Source organism: Papio anubis, chromosome 1 (genome assembly GCF_008728515.1).
Source record: "Papio anubis isolate 15944 chromosome 1, Panubis1.0, whole genome shotgun sequence".
Taxonomy (NCBI): Eukaryota; Metazoa; Chordata; class Mammalia; order Primates; family Cercopithecidae; genus Papio; species Papio anubis.
The window spans coordinates 59,806,508-59,828,671 of NC_044976.1; the positions used below are offsets into that span (position 1 = coordinate 59,806,508).

General features: G+C 40.5%; 1 protein-coding gene across 5 annotated transcripts in view; it reads left to right on the forward strand.

The window, feature by feature from the left end:
- The window catches only part of NFIA (nuclear factor I A), a 384,448-nt gene that overhangs the window by 345,736 nt on the left and 16,548 nt on the right, over positions 1 to 22,164 (forward strand). For 4 of the 5 annotated variants that reach the window (XM_017961996.3, XM_017962000.3, XM_017961995.3 and 1 more), the window contains one exon: positions 2,007 to 2,098. The exons of the other annotated variant lie outside the window; for it this stretch is intronic. In XM_017961996.3, the coding sequence (XP_017817485.1) occupies positions 2,007 to 2,098 (92 nt within the window). The remainder of the gene's footprint in view (positions 1 to 2,006; positions 2,099 to 22,164) is intronic. 5 annotated transcript variants of the gene reach the window in all.

A 22,164-nucleotide genomic window follows, 5' to 3' on the forward strand; every position in this document is an offset into this window, starting at 1 on the left:
GAGCAGCAGGCGGGTGCACACTGTTCTATTAGGGCCATCAAACATGGACTCACGTTTCAGCGTCTGTCATCAATCACTCAGCCTTCATACCTTAATATACCCTTCATTCCTTTTTGTTCCTTCTCAACCTACCTACCTATTCATGTGTGAAAGAACACTTTTTTCCCTAACCACTAACAGGTTCAACAGGTTATTTCTCCTCCTAGCTGCCTCTTTATCCCTCCCACATCCTCTTTGTGCTCTAAGAGCAGGGGAACACACTATCAGATAATTATACTCTATCATTTTCAATTTATAAACTTTATGTTGCTGTTTCTCAAAGCATATCAATAAAGCCATGGGGTGAATGGAACACTTAATATAGATTATTTTACTGAGCTTTTAAAAAAATTAAATTACCCCCATGCCAGTAAGTGAGAGGTACATGCAGAATGGCTAAAGGCGGAGGTATTTCTCAAATCTATTCAAATTAATCTGGCATAGCGTGGGCTAGAGACAAAATCAGTAGATCCACATTGCTAGACAGTATGACATATACATTTAGATCATTTTAAATAAAGTCATTACTGAATAGATCCTCCTTAAACAAATACTATTATCACAAAAAGTTTCTTATTTAAATGAGACATCAAGGACCCTCATGCTCAACCTCTGTTCAGTGCCATTTTAACATAGCTACGTCCACATCCACATGACCATTGCAGATCTGTTTGGGTGGCTTAGCTCTTACCAAAGACAACCAACAGGGCCTGGGCCAGATGGTGGAAATTTTATCCCTAGAGTTGTTTAATGAGAGAAACAAGAAGTATGAGCAATTTTCTGTAAAACAGAAAGCCAGAGTAAGAGGAGCAGATGATGTCAATAAGGAAAAAAAAATCTGGCAGGAATTTGATATCATGCCCTCAATTATCCGTGTTTTAAAAAGTTGCATATCCTGATTGTTTCTTACATGGTGTTTGTCTAGAGTTAGCTTAAAAACCTAGATTGTTTCTTAGATGGTATGTGTCTAGAGTTAGTTTAAAAACCTTAGGCCTTTTTAATTATTGTTAAGACATTTGAAATTTTTAAGTAACTGTCTAAAGATTCTAGCTCAGAGGAAGAATGTGAACAAATCCTTGGAGTTGGTGATAAAGAAGTGAATTGCAGGACAGCAAAAGACAAAATGTACCTTTGGATTTAGGAGCCAGTGAAACACCAAAGCCACTGAATGTTTTTCCCACTAAAGTAGAAAGAAGCTGTTAAGTACAAATACGAAAACCAACAACAAAACTTCCATGAACCAAGAAAGGATAGTAAACTGAAGTGTGTTACCTGAGGTTCCAGTGTGATATCTTAGTTCACAAAGGGTCTTGATAGTTTATGCCTGAACAGAAAGGTCCTAGGATGAGAAGACTACAAATGTTAATATGAAAAGCATATTTTGTGCATCATAAAGGTTCTAGACACAACTGGGCCTATAAAGACAGCTTATTCTGAAATGGTTTTCTACCTCCTTCCTGGAGAGCCCATTAGTTCCTTCTGTAAAGATTCCTCTTCCATCTCTAGCTGTAGAGGCACAGGACCATTTCATGATTTTTTAGGAGTGTAACGGTGTGAAAAGCAAGCTTGTAAAATGAACTGCTTTCCTCCCCTTCCTACCTAATTTCTCTCTCCCTCTGCTCTAAAGACTAGGATATCTCTTTCTGACCCCAGAGCTCATGTTTAACTCAGAAAGTATACTTTGCAAATGTCCTGCATGTTCTAATTTGTATGGTAGAAGGAGAAAATAGCTCGTCTGAGCATCAGTTTGACATCATTATATCCCAGCGGTCTTTGGAAGCCAATCCGCCTTCCCCCTTTTTTGACTATCTAAAATGCCCTTGCTAGCCAGACCCCTTTGCTAGCTACAGTGTTTGCACATTTCCTTGTTAATCAGCTGCGTCGGCTCAGAGACTGTGTGTTTTGGTGTTGTTTGTGTGTGCAATCTCGTGCCGCTTCCTGAACGCATGTGTCCCTTCCCTTCACAGCCTACTCGACACCCAGCACCTCCCCCGCAAACCGATTCGTCAGTGTTGGACCACGGGATCCAAGCTTTGTAAATATCCCTCAACAGACACAGGTGGGCCGCTCTCATCTTTTCTGTATGTGGTGCAGCTTGTATTATTCATCAGGTGCATTTTAACTTGTCTTTTGGCACAAAAGGCCGCATTTTCCAGACCCTGTCCAGTCTTCCCTTTCCTCCTGATCCCAGCCACATTTCCATGTGTTCTCAGAAATCACAGAAAACTTTGCCTGCAGTTTTTGCTTCTTGTATTGAGTGGGTAGAAGAAGAGCTGTTTTAGCTATGGCAAAAAAGGTTTCCCAGGGTTAGCTAGTGTGTGTTCCCTCTTAGGAATTCATGGCTCTGTAAATGCAAGCAGACAGAAGCAGTCCCCTACAGAACCTGAAAGTAAAACCAGTGACATCAGAGTGCATGCTGGGCATGGAGGGACCAGCCACTCCTCTGTATTCATTAGAGGGTCCCCAGGAACCCGGCAAGCTTTCTGAAAGAGAGAGGGGAAAAGGGTGCATGAGCCCTATTAAGTTGCTGGTGTTGGTCCAGAAATAAGACGTGTTTGTTAGTGGTTACTGCTGGCCACGGGGGAGCAAGGTGCGGTGGGTGGTGAGGGGTGTGTATGAGTCATATCTGAAGCAGGTGATTGAGAGAAGAGGACTGCCCAGACATCCAGCGCTTGTCTGCCCATAGACAGTTGTGTTTTGTGCTAGTCCAGGTCAAGGAGAAGAAATCTTTTTGAAAAGTTTTGGAATGGCTGCTGTATATTGAGAAACAGTAAAAGACTTTTTAAGTTCAAAGTTAGTATAGGTAGAGGCGTTCAGAGGTTTATGAAATAGAATTACATTCACGTTTTGAAATAAACTACTCTCTGATTTCCTAATTAGAACATGACCATATTTTATCATAATTAACCTAAGGAAAGTATTTTCTCTGTAAGGTTCTTAGCACGGTGTTTGAAAACATTCTTGGAGCAATTTTGTGCACATGCCTGTGTGTGGAATCTCCAGATGCCTAATTTATAACTATTCGCCTCCGTTTATAAAACTATGGCCAGGTGCATATGAATGGAATAGATTTGCCTTCCTGGGTCCCTTTGCTCCCTCTGTAAAGGGCTTTGGTTTATTGCTATGTTGACAGCACAGGTTAAACTGCATTGTATCTGAAGCCTTCCTCACACTGAAGCAGGGTCACAGAAAGTACAGCATCAGCAGAGAAGGCAGCTGGGAGGAGAAGGGGAGCCAAAATGGGAGAGAGAAGGTTAACTCTTGAATTTCCCACCTCTGTTGTTTCTTCTTAAACTGGCCTGCACATGGCATCTGAGATTAAAATCTCCTATTCAGTACCTCCCATAAAATTCTTTCAGTTATTTGCTTATTTTAAACATACCTTCAAATATTCAAACACTTTTCTGGTGAATTTGAAGTTGCATAATTACCTATAAAGCATTAAAACAGAAGAACGTAATTTAATTCTGTACATTTGGCGTAATTTTCCAAGTTCAATGAGAGGGGGAGAACTGGAGATAGTGGCTCTATATTGGATGATTCATTTTCCCAAAGCACGAATGTCCTCAAGTTGCTTCATTAAGAGCCTTTAAAATGCAGCTTTGAAATGTCCTGTCTGTATTTTACATAGTATTTTTTATATAAGCTGTGATTCACAGCCCTGAAATTGTACGCCGTGTTCCATTCAATTTCTCTCTGTGTAATCGAAATGTATTATATTCCACTGTGGCTTTCCTTCACAAATGCCTCACTTAACCCAGAATCTGAGTTTTCGTAATGCTGATCACAAAAATTCAATTCCTAAAAATCCAGATTTTCCACACATCTGGATGAATGATGTCATGTAGGCCCAATATTGGCATCTGGAACTGAATTTTTTTTTTTTTTTTTTTTTGTTTCTGTTAAATATTTGGCATCATGGGGACAACAGCTTAAATTTTTCTTACCACAATGACACCTGCCACATTTGGCTTGAAGAAAGTCATTCCCAATTGTCTAATGAGAAACTATGCTAATAGAGTTGTCATTTTCCCCCCCAAAAAAGATATCTTGAGGTAAAAATTATGTATTCTAAATATTTTAATTTTAAAGCATATATATTAACTCTTTCCTTAAATGAGGGATTATTTTCTGGAACCACTTAAAGTGTTAGATATATGTAAATGTAGATAATAAAAATAATAATATACCTGAAAAAAGAAGTTCCCTTTCAAGAGGACATTGTTCAGAAGAGGAATTTTTGACAAGAATTTTTAAAAATATAATTAGAACATGGTCTGCATATTTCCTAGGCAAACTTGTGTTTTTCTATATTGATACCCTTGTTATATATAGCATGACATTTATATTAATTGAATTACAGGAAAAGTTATCTGGGAAAACAAAATTTTGCTTTCTACCTATGGAAGAATAAGAATTGAAGCGTCACCCAAGCAGATACTTAAGCTTTCTAAATGTAGAAGCAGTATCTTGTACATAAATCTATAAACAAATGCAAACTAAAATGGCCTTTCTGCTCCCAAAGACCAGTTTCCAGTGGAAATCTCTTAAAATGCCTGAAGCATCATCCTGTAGAAGACGGAATTGATGGGGTCTCTGTTTTTTCAAGTGGGTAGAAATTGAACCAATGCAGGCATTATAAGTAGGCAGCTTTCCGACTATCATAAGATCTTTTTTAAGAAAAAGAGTTATTTGATTGTATATAGCTTCTACGGGGCATTTTCTATGTACTAAGTCCATCAAGTATGTGATGCACCTAATCTTTATAGTCACCTAGTAGGCTAGATCTCTACTTTATAGATGTGGAAGCTGAGACTAAGGAGACTGTTGATTTTCCCAAGGCCATACTATAGTCAGGAGTGGAGCAAGAATTTGTACCCAGTTCTGTCTGACACCAAGGCCTATGCCCTCTAACCACTGTATTGTGTTACTGCCTCATGAGCTGGTGAGCTCTTTTCCCTGGGGATTTTCCAACAGACACTGATGCTCACTTCTCAGGAATACTACTGGTGGAGTCCCTGCTTTTATCCCTGAGACTGCATTCAAATCTAATCTTGAGTGTATACCCCCAAAAATGGAAAGCAAAGTTTCAAAGAGATATTTCTTTGCTTATGGTTGTAGCAGCATTCTCCACGATAGCCAAAAGGTAGAAGCAACCCAGGTGTCCATTGACAGACGAATGGATAAACAAAACATGGTGTGTACGTAGAATGGAATATTACTCAGCCTTTAAAAGGAAGGAAATTCTGACACACGCCACAACGTGGATGAATCTTGAAGACATTATGCTCAGTGAAATAAGCCAGTCACAACAAAATAAATACTATATGATTCTACGGATGTGAGGTACCTAGAGTAGTCAAATTCATAGAAATGGAAAGTCGAGAAGTAGCTGCCAGGGGCTAGGGGGAGGGCAGAATGGGGAGTCAGTGTTAAAGGGGTGCAGAGTTTCAGCTTTGCAAGATGAAAAGAGTTCTGGAGATGGATGTTGGTGATGTTTGCACAACAACATGAACGTACCGAATCCCACTGAACTGTACACTCAAAAATGGTTAAGATGGTAAATGTTACATTGTGTGTATTTCACCACAATTTTTAAAACAGAATCATTAAATAAGCTCTAAAGTCCTTTTCACCTCTTAGGAGTTAAAAATTCTGTGAAACAGTCAGGGCAAGTGGACCGTTGATCAGAGTAATCATGTGCTGACTGCTCAGAAAAGCACTAATGATCATGCCCAGCACATAGTGGGTACTCCGCATACATTGGCTGAGTCTAAATGGTTCAGAAGGAACTTTACAAAATATGACTTTTTTTTATTATATTCATAATACATGTTAATTGTGGAAAATGCAGATGAGAAAAAGGATAAAAATCACTTGTAGTCCTACTATTAACATTTCTATATAAATCCATCCAGAGTGTTTCTGTGCATACAAATATATTGCAAAAAGTGAGATCATATTATATATATTGTTTGGTAGCCTGCTGTTTCTTCCCCTTAACAGTATATTATGGCCTTCTTACCATGTAAATTGGAAAAATTGAATATTGGCTTTTATTGCATCTATTCATCATCTGTAATGATTGGTAGGGAAAGATAACATGGATAATTGAAAGCCATTTTTCCTCCTCTTTCGCTTATAGTCTGTTTTTTTCTCCAGAGAATTCCTCCCTTGACTGAAGCAGAATTGCCTTCTCTTTAGCCTTGCCTTGAGCTAGTTTTCTTTCAAACTGCCTTCCAGTTGCATTGCATATCTCGCCCTGGCTTTCGGCTTTGTTCGAACATTCCTGCCTTATCTGTCCCATTCTTTTGCCTCACTTGTCTGCTACCTCTGCTACCATCATTTGCCTCTCGTTTTTCTTCCTCCTTCTCCATATCGTTTTTCTTCCTCCTTCTCCATATCGTAACTGATCATTGAGATGAGAGGTGGCTACCTCCTTACAGCCTTTAGAACAACCATCAACACTGAGAAACTGTGGCCGCTTGTCCTACCTTGAATCTCTTATTTTTCAACATTGTCCCGTGACAGCTGATATTAACCTATAGAAAGGTCTCTGGGGTATACAGTATTTACTTCACTTTAGACACTGTTAACGTGCCCTGCACGCCCACTGAATGATATAATGTAATGATAGGGAACCTGCCATTGTTTCAAATAGCAGAAAGCCAATGGCCATTTCAGTTGCATCCCATAACTTAATCTGATCCCTGAAAATGAGAACCATTAAGAGGAGGCATTTATTTAAAGAAAAAAAAAGTTAATATTTCATCATCAGGTAATAAATAGAAATACCAATTTCCACGCAGGAGGACTGAGCAAAGAACTCATTTTGATTCAGGTTCTAGTTTAATCAAAAGGTTTAAATAAAATGCTTCACGTGCAGAACTCCAATGAGGACTAATTCTTTAAAATGAAAAATGAGTGCAAACAATATTAAAAACAGGCATTTCCTCCTTACCACCCAAATCTATCACTGTTTTGCATCAACAGAATCATGGTATCCGAAATGCTGTTTAAAACCAAATTACCATTCAGACTATTAGAAGAATCACTTGGCATGGCATGGGCCCGATTTGTTGACAAAAAGGCACAGGTGCTATAACCTTTGCTTAATAAATCATTTAGCTGCCTGACTTGCAAGCAGTGTGATTGCCTTTGCCTCATGAAATTTACAAATGTATGCACAAGCCACACACTTCACTGTGTTGGAAGCCGGCTGATCTGGTGAGGTCCCTGCATAGCTAAAGTATGGTCATGACACCCATTGTCTGCCTCTGGTGGGGGTGCACCCAGAATGGGAGAGGTAGAGATCTTGGAGAGCATTTTGAGCTGTTGCCATTCTGTGTGTCATATTCCTGAAGCTCTACCTGAGAAACCAAAGCTTAGGCCATCTGTGGAACTCTTCATAAGTTCCTTTCTTCAATCATTTAGTGTTTACTTAATTACTTAATATAGCCTCAACACCTACAAAGTACAGGGAATAAAAACTCTCCCCGAGTTGTTCGAAGTCTAGCAGAGGAAACATATGTGAAGAAATAATAGTAATGACAACATCAACATCAATAATGCAGTGTAATACCAGTACTATAAGGATTTGTCTAAGAGGCTTTAAGACAGCAGAGTTGGGTATAAGAACTTTCCAAAGAGTGGAAGCAGCAGAAGAGGCTGGATAGTTTTTCTGTCCTTGTCCTTGTCCTTGTCTAGCTTGGGCCTAATGATATAGTTCTTGTACACTTTTCCCTGCTTTTAACTTTTGCCAATCAGATGGTAGATCGTGTTTTAGCCCATCCCAATAAGAGAGACATGTTCAGTTCTATCTTCTCTGGACCAGATAAAATTAGACTCCTTTACTGCTGCACAAGGCTCAACCAGTAACCCCTTCACCCCTCATTTCCAAGAAACACCCCCTCCTAGTGGTACATCCTCACTTGCCCACCCAAGCTCACTTGAGATTGCATTTGAGTTAGCTGAAGCCATTCCCGGGCTCCTGCCCACCCTGACAGGAGCTGCCTGGGTGTAGAAGGTTAGTTAGCACACAGAAGTTCAAGGAGCAGCTGGAGAGTTACAAAGGCAGGAAACTCAGATTTCCTTAGAGAAAAAAAAAAATTATATATATATAATTTATATATATATTTATTATATAAAATATATTTTAAAATTTATTTATTATTGTAACAAATGTATATTATTTATTATGATAATAAATAATAATTATAATTATTAAAGAATAATAAATAAATTTATATATATATATCTCTCTCTCTCTCCCCCACCCTGCAACCCTACTTCATCTTCTAAGTAGAAGTGGATTTGAGCATTTCAGTTCCAAGCCCACACAGCTGAAAACTCCCAAGATTGGAGAGGAATGGTAGATAAAATTCCATTTTCTCCTGACTTTGAGCCAAGTTCAATGTCTTATTGGCCAAACGAGTATTCTGCAGCACCCATGCATGCTAGGTTCTGTGTCTACACTCGCTACAATACTCAAGAGCCCTCTAAAGTTGGTGCTACATCTCCATTTTACAGATGAGGAAACTGAAGTCTCAGAAGAGTACATTTGTCCCTTGGTAATTGAGGTAGCTGAGATTTGAACCAGTCTCCAAAACTTATGTTTTTCCCAAATACTTACCTGCATCCCCAATTGTTTGTAGTGAAAGGTTACTGACCATTTTCTCTTTAAAAGAGTCTAAGATTGACTCACACTCTTATATCAAGGAATCAGAAGCCTTGAGGTTAGTCCAAGTGCTGCCTGGCTCCAGTGGGACTATGCTGAACTTGGTTCTTCTGAAGATCTGCCCCAGTCTCCTGCTTATGTCTCTGTAAAACCAAGACTGAATTCATTCTCTCATCCTGCCTGGGAAGAAGACCTTTACTAATGATATTAGTCTGCATCTGTGAGAACAGCTAGCCTTTGTCCAGAGACCAGATAGCAGAGCAGCTAAGATAACTCCTTTATTTTCAGATTTTAGTTGAAGCTTTATTCCATCACTTAGAAGCATTCTCTGTGTTTTATTTTTGTTGTTGTTGGGTTTTTGTTTTTTTTTTTCACAGTAATTCAATTTATCTAGTCTAGTTTTTTTTAACTGTAAAATAGTGAAAATAGTGAGATATAAATATGTGTGTGTATATATATACACACACACAACCCTATGGTTTTCAGTCTTAAATTCTGTTAGTGTAAAAAAAGTGTTTAATGCCTAATGAACACCTAACAAATGATAGCTTTCATTGTTTGGTTAATAACTAAACTCTTACTTTCTGGATTACAAAGTATTTTCTCATTTGATTATAAGAGTTAACCTTTGAAGTAGGCAGAGCTATTATTATTGTTATCCCCACTGTATAGGTTAAAAAAACTGAAGTTTAAAGAAAGGAGGTGACTTTCCCAGAACCACATATCAAGAGGTCGGTAGAGCCAGGACACAAATCCACTTCTGATTCCACATGTCCTATGAAGGAAGGACTTGTGTATCAGCCATTCAGCACCTGCTGTTCTATGGTCAGAACCTACTTACCAAAAGCAACCATCTAACAAATTAGGAAGCCTCCCCCTACCCACTGCAAGATCCTAACCCTGTAGGTTGCTCCATTGAGCATCAGCCTTAAAGGTGCCCAAAAGCCTATTTAAATTGGGCACGGCTATTCTTCCCTTGTACAGGCAGCAGCATAAGTGCACTGTTTCTCCCCTTATGCTAAATTGTGCCTGAGAAGGGCCTTCCCAAGGGGAGATGATGTCTCTGAGAGTGGTAAGGACCGGCAGGAAGTGAATGCATCCACCCAGAATCTAAAGGGAAAGGAGGTACCTAAATCGAGGTGGTGCCTGGTCATTTTTTCTCGTATGTTCTCAGCTCCAGTAGCAGGTGTTGAATAGTAAGCAACACCTCGCAGAGTTGAGTTACTCATGCAATCTGCTTCGCCTCCCTCCGTACTACTGTGGGCAGGAGTGAATCGTCCCAGCTTCCCCAGCTCCCACACCAACCTGTAAGTTCTTGACACATTCTCTTCACATACACTTGGCGGCTGACTCACTGACAGGCTATGAGACACTCTTAAAATAAATTTTTCAATAAACAGAGTCTTTGTCTTTCAGGTTTTAATTTGGCAGCATGTTGTAGACATGCCACAAACTTCACTTCTGGACAAAGTTCGAGCCATTAATTCTAGATACTGTTCCCCTTTTCTCTCCATTCCTATTCTTCCTGTCACCTTTGCTCCACAAAGATCTGGGGGATCTTCTTAGTTGAAACAGATTGATGATTATTGTAATAATTAAGGTCTCTACCATAGTATCTGGCACACAATAGGTGCTCAGTAAATACTGCTTCCCTTCTTGCTTCCTTTTTTTTAGTATTAAAATGAGAACAGTGGCAGTAGAGAAGGGGAAGGTAAAAAAGAGATTTCACAGGAAATTTTACATTGTATGGGAGAAGAAGGGAAAAGACCAAAAATCTGCTATCCATTCAATTAGCACTTGGAACTGTGGGAAAAGGGGGACAGAAAATGATGTCAGGAAAACGGTTGGAGAAAGGAGCTATGAGTTGGTGGAGAGAACTGACAGGAAGTAGATCAGAAGTTGATGATAGCCGTGCATGGAACTTAGAAAACCATAGTGCCAAGTGCAGAAATGCCATCAACATTTCTAGCTGTTAGATGGGTCTCCATAACAATGCTTCTGATCAGTGACATTCCAGGGTACTAAGGGAAAGGTACTGGGTACTCAGCAGGTTTCTCTGGGGGAACAGGAGGAAAAGTCAGGATTTGAGGAGTAGGACAGACCTGTTCTGACATCGTGGCTGTGCCATTTATCTCAGTGGTCTTGTGTATCTTACCCTTTAAAATTCAGCTTCCTCATCTGTGAAATGGAGGCAATAATAGTATCTACCTCATAGAAGAAACCCCAATTAAGTGTGATGTAAGGCAGTCAGGATTATTTTTCTCACGTAACAAGAAATCTGTGAGTGAATGGGTGTTAGCATTGTTTCAGTGCTGCACGAGGCCAGCAGGAACCCATGCCCTTCCTAACATTCTGCTCTGCCTTCCTCAGTATGCTGCCTTTTCAGCCTCATGCTTAGAGCCTCTGACTGCAACACGGCTGCTGCAGCTCCAAATAGCATAGACATATCATACCTTATTTTTCCTCTAATATCAGGGAAAAGGCCCTGCTATTCCTCCTCTGCACCCTGCTAGCAAATTTCTTTGTAGGTCTCATTGGCTAAATCTGGGTCACATTTTAATCTCTAGCTGCAAAGGATGCTGAGAAAACCAGCAGAAGATTATCTTGATTGGCTCAAATCATGACCCATCACCTAGGACCAGTCACATTTGCCTCTCTAAGCAAAATTGTCCCAAGGAAGAAGGGGCAGTAGATAGTGGATAGATTGTTAATAGGATCTGCCGTGTTCTTTTTTCCTGTTCCCTGATAGGTTTCATGCACTTTTCAACTCCAGTAGTTGCACTTGACCCTCTTGTCTCTGAATGCTTGGCTTATTACTCTGCCTTTCCTCCACACACTCCCTATGTGTTTAGGAGACGTATATGCTGTGCATGTGACTGTGCAGAGGTCATTTCTTTTCAGCCTCTGTTTGAGGTCCAGGATTTGGGCAGAAGTCCTGGTGTTTTGTGCAGACCAGCTCCCATGGGGCTGGGTCACCGTGTACTGGTTAAACATGGACTCTGAAAAGGCTGAGTTGGAGTATATGTGCCTTTGTGGTTGCAGGGGAGCTCTGTGAAACAGTGCCCCCGGGTGCCCTCCAGAGTGCTTACCAAACAGGCAGCAATAGGTTCTGGGTTTCTCTTTTATGACTTGGAACCAGATGCTTCCTTTGCAAAAGAAAAGAGCCTGGTTTTGCAGAGCTTGAGTCAACAGGAGTTCAGAGAACAGGAAAATGAGTTGACTGGCCCTGCTGCATGAACTTTGAGGAGAGAATGCAATACAGGTGGTGTTCTCACTGTCCACAAAGTCCTTGCTTGTGGAAATCTCATGCCCAAGGAATTGGCCTTACCAAATATTTCTACACTCTAAATAATGACTGTTCACATAAGGAAAGGATTCAGCATTAGGAATCCTTTTGGACATAGGCTTTCTCAGGCTTCTAATGAGTCTAAGGCCTTGAACGTTCCACTGACACACACAGTTTTAAGCCCAGAGCTTGCTGTCTAATGTGAGATCCATCGAAGATCTCACGCGAGGTCTCAGTGATTCTTCCTGTCCACTTTTCTCACACCCACCTGCTTACCTTCTTGTTTGTTTATTGAGGACTTAGGCACATTCTTTGATCAGTGGCCTGTCTTTTTGGGATATAGCCTTTCTATTGAGTCTATTCATTGAATCACATTCCACAGCACACGCCTCCCCCAAAATATTTGCATGAGAATTTTTCTTAAGGTCTCACATTGCTCCCTTTACAGCAGAGATGATATAACCTAGCACTTCTGATTGGCTTTTCACTTCCCAAACACTATACACATTTAACTAATGAGTCACATGAGCTTGTGATAAGCCGGATCCCTTGTCTTGGATCAGGGACACTGGGTTGTTAGGACAGGCTGTCCTGGCCCTGTGTTTCTCACCCTCAACACCCTCCTTCCTCAGAGTCTGAATGTGTTGGGATAATGGGAATGCCACCGGGCACAGTTGTTCTCAGCACAGGGCAACCTCGGACCCTCACAGTGCTGCCTTAATAATGTGGGACGCACCCTTTGCTGCCCTCCAGGACTGGACTGTGCTGCATATCTCCTGTTGCCTTGACTAGTGAAGGGAAACGTAAGGCCAGCCCTTACGACACACAGCTTCTGTCCCTCTCAAGCACAGTCTTCCTTCCACTGGTCTCTGGCAGTGTGTCTGTGCATATATGGGGAAGGAGTGGTACTGGGGGGATAGAAGAACAACACAGTAGGTCTAGTAAGGGAACTGACCACAGGAGGGACTTGTGCATCTTGGTACACAGAGAAATCCTGGACTAGGAATCAAAATACCTGGATTCCTAGCTCATCTCTCCCACCCGCCAGCTACATGATTGATCTTAAGGAGGAGAAAGAAGCCAGAATGTATTGAACACCTACTATATTCCTGGCACCATACTAAGCTGGAAGGGAGGCTAAAGATGTACATTATTCCATCTCCGCCATACATAGCTCATAGAAAGAAAAGTAAAGAAACTAAGATGTGATCGGTGAAGAAATTGAAATAGGTATAATCCATGCAGAAGATTCAGTAACTAACTCTGGGGAGAAGCATGGAGCACATGGAAGATATGCCAGAAGAGAAGACACATGAGTGGTTTTGAAGGAGACAGATATACTTGGTGAGGAGAACATTCCAGACCAGGCAGGAGGAACAGTGCATGCAAAGGAATAGCGGTGTGTGTCTAAAGAACCCTATTCTGTTTGGTGTGTCTGTCAGTTTATAGTAGACGGTAGAAACATTAGATCAGGGTCTAGTCATGAATAAATACATACCTTTATCCAGGGGTTGTAAAGCACTTGGACTTTATTCTGTGGGAGATAGGAAGCAGGTGACGGGCACAGTGGGATCTCTATATGTGAAGAAACCTCTGCCTTGCTATGTTCAATCCTCATGAGATACAGGATTTTACAGGCAGTAGTAGCATTGAGACCTATGGTCATGAGGTACCTTCCTCTTCTGGGCAGTGGAAAAAGTAGAAGCTTTGGAGGGAGACAGACCTGAGTTTGATCTCAGTATGTGACGCTGGAATAATTTTTAGCCTTTCTGACCTTCAGATGTCCTATCTATAAAATTATAAATGAATGCCTGCATTCTACTTAGAGTTGTATAAAGACTCAGTCTGGTTAGGATGTAAAGCCCCCAGCACCCTGCCCAGCCAATGTGTGGTGCTGCCTTTGCAGCCCTCAGGAGGGAAGCTCTGTGAGCACTGGAGGCAGGGTGCTGCTCATTTATCTTTAGGACAAGGGGCCTGTGACCATGAAGAAGAAACAGAAATGGTAACCCCAGATGTAATCTGGTAACGTTGTCCCTGAGCTGAGTCTCTTCTCACCCCATCCTCCCGTGTCCATTTTCCATAAGTTGTGCCATTAATTCTCTCATTACCCAGTGGCATGATATTTATTATTGAGATCATACTTAGCATACTCCCAAGGAGCAAGTTAAAGTTCAGCTAACATCGCCACTTTCTCGTTGTCAGGATACACTGAGGAATCCATACGGAGAGCTTCTGTGTGTCTTATAATTTCATATAAAAAAAGATTAAATTTTATACTGGATCAGGGAGGGAAGGAAAAAAAAAATCCCAGTGCAGAAACAAGTTCTGAACCTAGGAGCACAGTTTCTGAATGTTTATTTTGTCAGATACACAGCTGACATGATTAGTTCTAATGGGGTGGTGATCCTCATTGAATTGCAGATTGGTATGAGTGACTGAAATACCGCAGGGACTTAAATAAGTGGTGCATACGGTATTACTTAGGCTGCATCCTTTAGCCAAGGTGAAGGCTTCGTTTTCCTAACACGCATGCACACACACACACACACACACACCTGCTACATATGCATCCATCTAGTCTAGAAGCTCCACACTGAACATTAATTACCTATCTAGAGTAAGGCTGGCTGGCCTTTACTTCCTTCTCTTTGCCCTGTGTTACCTGAGTGTACCCCCGAGCCCCCAGCATTCTCCAGTGCAGATAATGGTGTATCAGATTAGTCTGCCTTGCTGCTGCGTCAAGACCCAGATCAATTTATTGACTCTGCTAGAGTGGCTGGTACAGTAATTGTTACAAGAGAAGAATAGAAAGTGAGAACGTGTACACGTGAAAAATAAAAATGACGTTTTGTTCTCTCCTGCCCCCTCCCCCGCTTTTTTGCCTCATAGATCTTTATGTGTTTACACAGCAGAGAGCACTTTACTTAAGTTAATCAGCTCCTTCTACATTATTAATTGTGACAGGGTGCCACATGACAGGATGAGTATTATGGGAAACATCGATCTCACTCCAATGGTGTGGACCTGAGCAGGTTTGGTATTCCTCTACCTGTCTTGCTGCTTTGGGGTCCCATCAAATCACATTTCCCTGATTGACAACACAGAATACCTCCCATCAATACGATTGATTTTGTGAAAAGGACAAGGAACATTTTTCAACTGGAGAGAGATGAATTTTGGTTATGGGAAAGAGAGCATCTCAGAAATCTTTCAGATTAGAAGCCTGAATTGGGAACTAAGGTATTATTGTCATCCCAAACACAAGCGTAATTTGTACCCCCTGAAAAATGATATTAGGAGAAACTTATTACAAGTGAAAAATAGACTTAGTGGAGGCCAGCAATGAACCTGAGGATATAATGGCTGTTTTTAAAAGGCCACCTGCTAATTTTTTTGTGAGGAATTTTTGGTTAAGTGCACATCTTTGAAAGACATTTCATTAAAGTTCAACTTTCATGGCTTATACCTGTAGACCCTAACATAAATCCTGTGTGAACGGACAAAACTGAGTGGGTGTCATTTGTGACCTGGAAATAAAAGGTCAACCATTGAATTTATAGCTTTTTTAGTGAAAAGAACATAAAGATTCCTGCCAACTGGAGTCAATCCATATTTTAATGTTTCCTAGTTAAGATTATAAAATCAAAGGGATTAGGATCGTGCTGCTCAGTGAAGGTCAAAAATTAAATGTGATGGGCTAAGTGTCATTCCCATGGGGCAGAAGTTAATATTTCAAAAACCATTTCTACCACTGGCAGTCAAGAAATGAATTGTCCATGATCATTAACCAAGTTAAGGGGAATCCCACTATCATTACTAAATTTAATGATGATTATTATACTAATCAACTATATTATTAAATTACTCTGCTGTTCTGTAATGTCCCCAAACAGTAATAGTGAATTGATTGCTACAAATAGTTCTCATATACAGTTGAGAACAAGTTGAGATGGAGGATCATGGATGAAGGCCTCCTTTTGAGGAAAGAAGTTGTGACTATTTTATGGATAACAGTGATAGTGTAGAATGTTCTTTTAAGATGAAGAGTGAGTGGCACTACAGACCTGTTATTAAGTATAATTCATCAGTACATGTTTTTTTAAATACAAAAAAAGAACATGTATTTCTCTTTATTGTGTGTGTGTGTGGTTTTTTTTTTTTTCTCTTTCAGATTTTTGTATCATCCGCCCCACCTTTTTTTTTCTTTTCTTTTCTTTGGGAAAAAAGAACGTCTATTTTGCCAGATTCCTTTTTCCACAAATTTTTTAAGCTCTGAATACTGTCTACTTTGGATTTTTATGAAGAGGGAAGAAAGGATATTTAAATGTCTTTATATGATGACTCAGACACATGTGCCCTGTACCATTTTCAAATCCATTTTAAGATGCCAGTATTTTTCAAAGTTTTAGAATACAGTACACTGAAGCTGGTAATTTCCTTAAAGATTATCTACTCCAGACTCCCGTCATTTTTCAGATACAGCTTTAAGAATATTTTGGAATAAAGTTCATATCATTTTAATAAAGTAGCACCTCCAAATAAGAGGGCCAAAGCCTGGGGAACTGAAACAACTTGCAAGGCCCCAAAGCTAATCAGAGACAGAGCAGGACTGAAATGCAGGGACCTGCCATGAGTGAAGGAAGGGACTAGTGGTTTAATATGTGGCTTAGAAAATGGGAGCATGGTTTCCATTTTACAAAGGTGTTTTATAAAAGCCCAATATCCATTAGACTGACTCAAATGCATTGGAATTCCAAGAAACAAATGCATGTAATTCAGAAGTTCACTTTGCAGGATTTACTTTCATAGACTGCCATGCAGGGGTGGGTGTGTGTGTGTGTGTGTGTGTGTGTGTGTGTGTGTGTGTGTAACCTGTGCTTCTGTCTATGCTCCTGGACAGCTTTTTGTTGCATATTTTTCTATCTTCTGATCTTCACAGTGCAGACAAAGGTCAAAATTCCCATCTACCTTCACAGGCAAACACTTTAAAGTGCTTCTATATGAGGCAGGTCGTAGGGAGGACCTTTGATTTAAAGTTCAGCATTTACATTTGTAATTTTGACTAATTTCTGTGCTAGCATTAATTAAATTGAAATTATTTAATTAGAATAAAACTAAAATTGATCATTAGGATTAATTTAACCTGATAGGCTTTGTGTGCCTTTCTAGACAAATATTATGAAATGTAGTGATAATGAAGCAGTGAGAGGTATAATTTCACATCTTATAATGACTTTAGTATCCACCAGTTGTTCTCTCTGATATCTGGATAGTGCTGAATATTGCTCTTTGTTACATCATTACTATTTAGCTAGGGCCACGCTGTATCTCTCAGTTGGCCTCTTCCCAAATATTTTTTTCCTGTCTTGAAGTCTAAAGATGTACCAAACTCCCTTCACACCACCCCCATATTAACATCATTGTTCCCTTTCCCCCACCCCCACCGTCTTCCAGGAAGGCGGTTTGCTTGGCTCATCCCTTGGGCTTTGCATCACAGTGACCTTTGTAAGCCAACAACTGCTGGATGAAACTCCTTATGGAATTCGCTAATGCTCCTCAGCCCTGGGGTCAATACTGTCAAATCTGGACTGTCCCCTTGCACCCCTTCCTGGCTGCTTGCTTTGAGTCAGAAGCAGGCACAGAATGAAGCCCTGACGAGGGATGCCAGGCGCTGAGTAGGTAACTGTAAGCGGGTAGAGGACAGAAGCGTTGCTCCTCCTGGTGCCGGATTCACTTCCAGGAAATAGTTTCCCCTCTTCATCACACACCTTCCACATAGCTTGATCAAGCAAGCACGCTTCCAAAGTTGGTGCCCTCTGTTTCTTAAAAAAGATTACAGGTGAATGAAACTACTGTTTTACCAGAAGAATCAGCATAAATGAAATGAGATTAGCTCTGAATCTGCCTACCCACACATGAACAAGTGTGAAACACTTTGAACTATCAACTATTAAATCAACTAAAAAATTATTTTGTCTTCAAAACCATTAGGATCCACGTGGATAAATTAAATCCTCAGGAAAATCTGCAAACCATTTTAAGTTTCAAATTTCTCCTGTTCACCATTTTGTCAGAGTTGCTTAAAAAAAAAAAAAGTAACGTTAGCAGTTATGTTTAATAGGCTTCCTATAGCAGCCATTATTGGCAGGGGTCCAAAGGATAGTGGAAAATGAACCAAAGTTTGATAGATATTTCTGAAAAAGAAAGAAAAAATACACAAAAGAAAGAACACATGATTTTCAGTCATTTGGAGTTGACTGACCAATGAGAAATTATCTCTTAGGCAAATTATCTTCTTTCTGGAAATCAGCCAATCAGTCCTGGCTAAAGGCTGAGAAACTCTTAAGAGTTGCAAGCCCCAATTCCACCCAATCATTGTAACTAAACTGCTGCTCCCAAAGAAACCATTTTTATCATCCATTTCTGCAGAACATCCTCTAAATGGATTCTTCTTTCCTTCATGTCCTTATCCAGTAAGAGGAACCTTCTGATTTTTGCAGCAGAGGGTTTTATTTAGAAGCATATTCACATTTATTTGGTTTTAGAAAACGCTTAATGTTTTTTAGCGTTGAGCTAGGTTGAGTTCAGGGGATTGAGAAAAAAGACTAAAAGCTTTGCATGTAGCTAGCATGCTCATGCTATTATTGAACTTTATGCAAGAAAAGTGACGGCTCAGTATTGAACTGGGTTAAGAAAAGGCCATGATCTAGCACATGAAGATGAGGTTTCTGTCTTCCCCCAAGACAGAGAGGAATCCCCTTCCCCCACCCCAACAACTCCAAAAATAAAAAAGCATCAGCTCTGCATTACAGTCCTATTAGGAGACAAAACACATGTATTAGTTCATTTCATCCTTACAAACACCATGCTAGCAAGGTGGTCTTCATCCCTTCTTAGCAGAGGTGCAAACTGAGATCCAGATTCACCACACACTCCTAGTCCATCCACACCCAGCCATGCAGTTGCTTCTCTGAACCCCTCTACCGTAGTGCTTACTCTTGAACTATTTGTCTGACTCATCACACGTCACTCTGCAGGGATGCAGCTGCTGAATCTGGGTACTGGGGATGCCACAACCTACAGTTTTGCCGGGTATGCTCACCTATCAGGAAAGGACTGCTCCAGTATGAAAAGATGCTATAAAGTAGCTCTTGAGCATTGCCCTGAGGTTACAGTTACTATTAGCATCATTGATTTATTACTGCTGAACCTACTTTCTTGCTATTATAGATAAACTCCAATTCAGAGAGAAGTTGAGAAGCAGAGTCCTTGGTCCTCTGTCTCCTATGCCCTTTCCATTTCTGCCCATGAAGATGATGGCTGCTTTCTCTGAACTCTTGGACCCTTGCTTAGCAACAAGATTGAGTCTTAATTTCAATAAGCCAGGAAATCATCTCTCTCCAGATTGGTTCCCTGTGGGCATCTGAGAACCCCCTTCAGTGCTTCCTGCTTCTAAATGAAAAATAGCCATTTCTTCCTCTCCAATGCACCTTTATTGGCCGGAAAATCCCTGAGATCTTTTTGACCTCAAAAACCTCTTAGGTTTAGGATCTTTTTTGGACTGGGTACATTTCTCTTCATAACTTAATCTTCAAGGCAGAAAAACAATTTAAGCAAACCCTAGTTTTAATATTTGAAGAGAATCAATGTGCATTGACCATTTCCACAGAAAGCTGAAAATCATTGCACAGAAATTTTAAGTCATGGCCACGAGATTCTAGAATCTACATCTAGAAGCCATTGCTCACTTTTCAACTATAATGTTAACTAGAATGCCTTTTAGGGAAAATTAAGAAGCTACAGTTCTCTTGGCCCCTGCCCTGCCTTTCTCTCTGTCTTTCTTTGTCTCTGGAGTAGACCTGAGGAAACTTTTAATACTAACGAGAACTTGGTGCCGCGTAGCCTCTGAGTCTGAAATGCCTGAGAAAGCAGTCCAGATTCCAACTGTAAAACATTCCTTCACCAAGCCTTGGAAACTAGCATACAGAGGCCGGCAGAGTTCAGAGGGAACACATGTAAATGAGACTCCGTTATAAACTCCTGAGTAGTTTAAACCTGAACTTGAACTTGTAAACATGTTCCTTGAGAACAATACAGAAAGGTTGATGCAGTAGAACAGGAAGTCATATTTTAGCTCAGACGTTTTGCTCCTAATTTAAAAGAAGGAAAATATCTTAAAGTATTCCTTAATTGAACTGTCTTCTAGAATAGCACAAATTGGCATGTCTGCAAGATTTTTGGTATTGCAGAGTCAGAATGGAAGTGTATATGTATATATATCATTTGAACTTACCACCATTCTTGCAAAATAAACAATAGAATTTCCTATCCATATGGTGATTTAACAAGAGGATATTTAAAGAGCCTGTCAATATATAATAGTCATGCCATCTGTAATTGATTTTATTAATTGATAATAAAGTGACAATAGAGGTGTGGGACTGTTTCAGACTACAACTGTGTGTGTGTATATTCGGAGTTTGTTCCCAAATCTCAGTTACTGGTAGAGCACTACCAAGTGGAATTTATCAGAAAACAAAGTGAGAATGAGTTTGTACACATGCTCAATTTTATAAAACACATTTGTGGGCCGGGCGTGGTGGCTCACGCCTGTAATCCCAGCACTTTGGGAGGCCGAGGCGGGTGGATCACAAGGTCAGAAGATTGAGACCATCCTGGCTAACACGGTGAAACCCCGTCTCTACTAAAAATACAAAACAATTAGCCGAGCGCGGTGGTGGTGGCGGGCGCCTGTAGTCCCAGCTACTCGGGAGGCTGAGGCAGGAGAATGGCATGAACCTGGGAGGCGGAGCTTGCCGTGAGCTGAGATCGCGCCACTGCGCTCCAGCCTGGGCGACAGAGCGAGACTCTGTCTCAAAAAAAAAAAACAAAAAAACACACATTCGTGAATCAGTCTTCAATAATCTTTGCTTGTGAGATCTCCATCTCAGAAGTCACTACTAAAAAGGTAAAAAATAAATTAAATTAAATTGTCTGTGTTAGAATGATATTACCTGCCGCCAAGAAGCATAGATCCCTGACAGGGAAGCCAAGTAGCTGTGCCAATCACACATGCTATGTACAGTCCAGGTTGTTAGGAAGGCCCTTCACGGAGACCGTCAATGCTATAGGATCTTCACCTTGCACAAATCCCAACCACAACCCCATCAGAAAGCCTCCCCCTCGTATCCCCTGGAAATATTTGGGAGGAATCTAATTGTTTGTAGCAATGAATATTGCTTAGTTGTAAATTTAATCTACAAATTTAGAAGGAAATAAATCTGAACATAAAAAGCATTTGCTGTTTCAGCATTAAAAAAAAAAATTACTGTCATTTGAAACTGCAAACTCTCCCATGTGGGTTTGTTTTGCAAGTCACGTCCTAACAAAGACAAGTTTTGTTGCCATAAAACCCTAAATCCTACCACATCCTCAGAAGCAGGAGAAAAGTATTGCTCACTGGTTCCGGGTTTGGGCTTTTAGGATAATACACAGAGCTATGACTGCGCAGAGGGAAATTGTTCGGTTTTTATCCAGGGTTGTTGGTTCAGATGAAACCCTGACACACACACACACCTCCCATCTAGATCATATCAGTGCCTCACATAATTATGCTCCTTACATTTTAGGTCAGTATCTGAAAGTCATTTTGTGTTTTTATTTTTTCCCTCAAATGCTGTGATATCCTGAGGCCTGTTTTGCAGAAAAGTTAAAGTTGGATCCCTGACTCGCTACAGACTAGGATTTAGATCTCTGACTCCATGATCTGACTTTTTCCATAGGCAAGTTCATTCTGACCTCAATGAAAGATAGGAACAGTTTTACCTCTGCCAGTATCCCATCTACCCTGTGAACGATTCAAAAAAAAAAAAAACACACACACACACACACACACAGAACAACAACAACAACAACGATTTCTGGCACCAGTGATATCTAAAAGCAGGTGTTCCTAGAAGGTAAAGAAAGGCATAGCAACAGGATCTTGTAGTATCCTTAGAGAGGTCTGGTGAAGTTCAGGCCCCTCAGCAAGCCAGTGACTGAACTGGGACTTGAACCAGGCCACCAGACCCACAGTCCAGTGCTCAGTGACATCTCACTGTACTCTCACTATCTTTTCTCATGAAAATGAAAACGAAGACGCCACAATTTCCTTTGCATT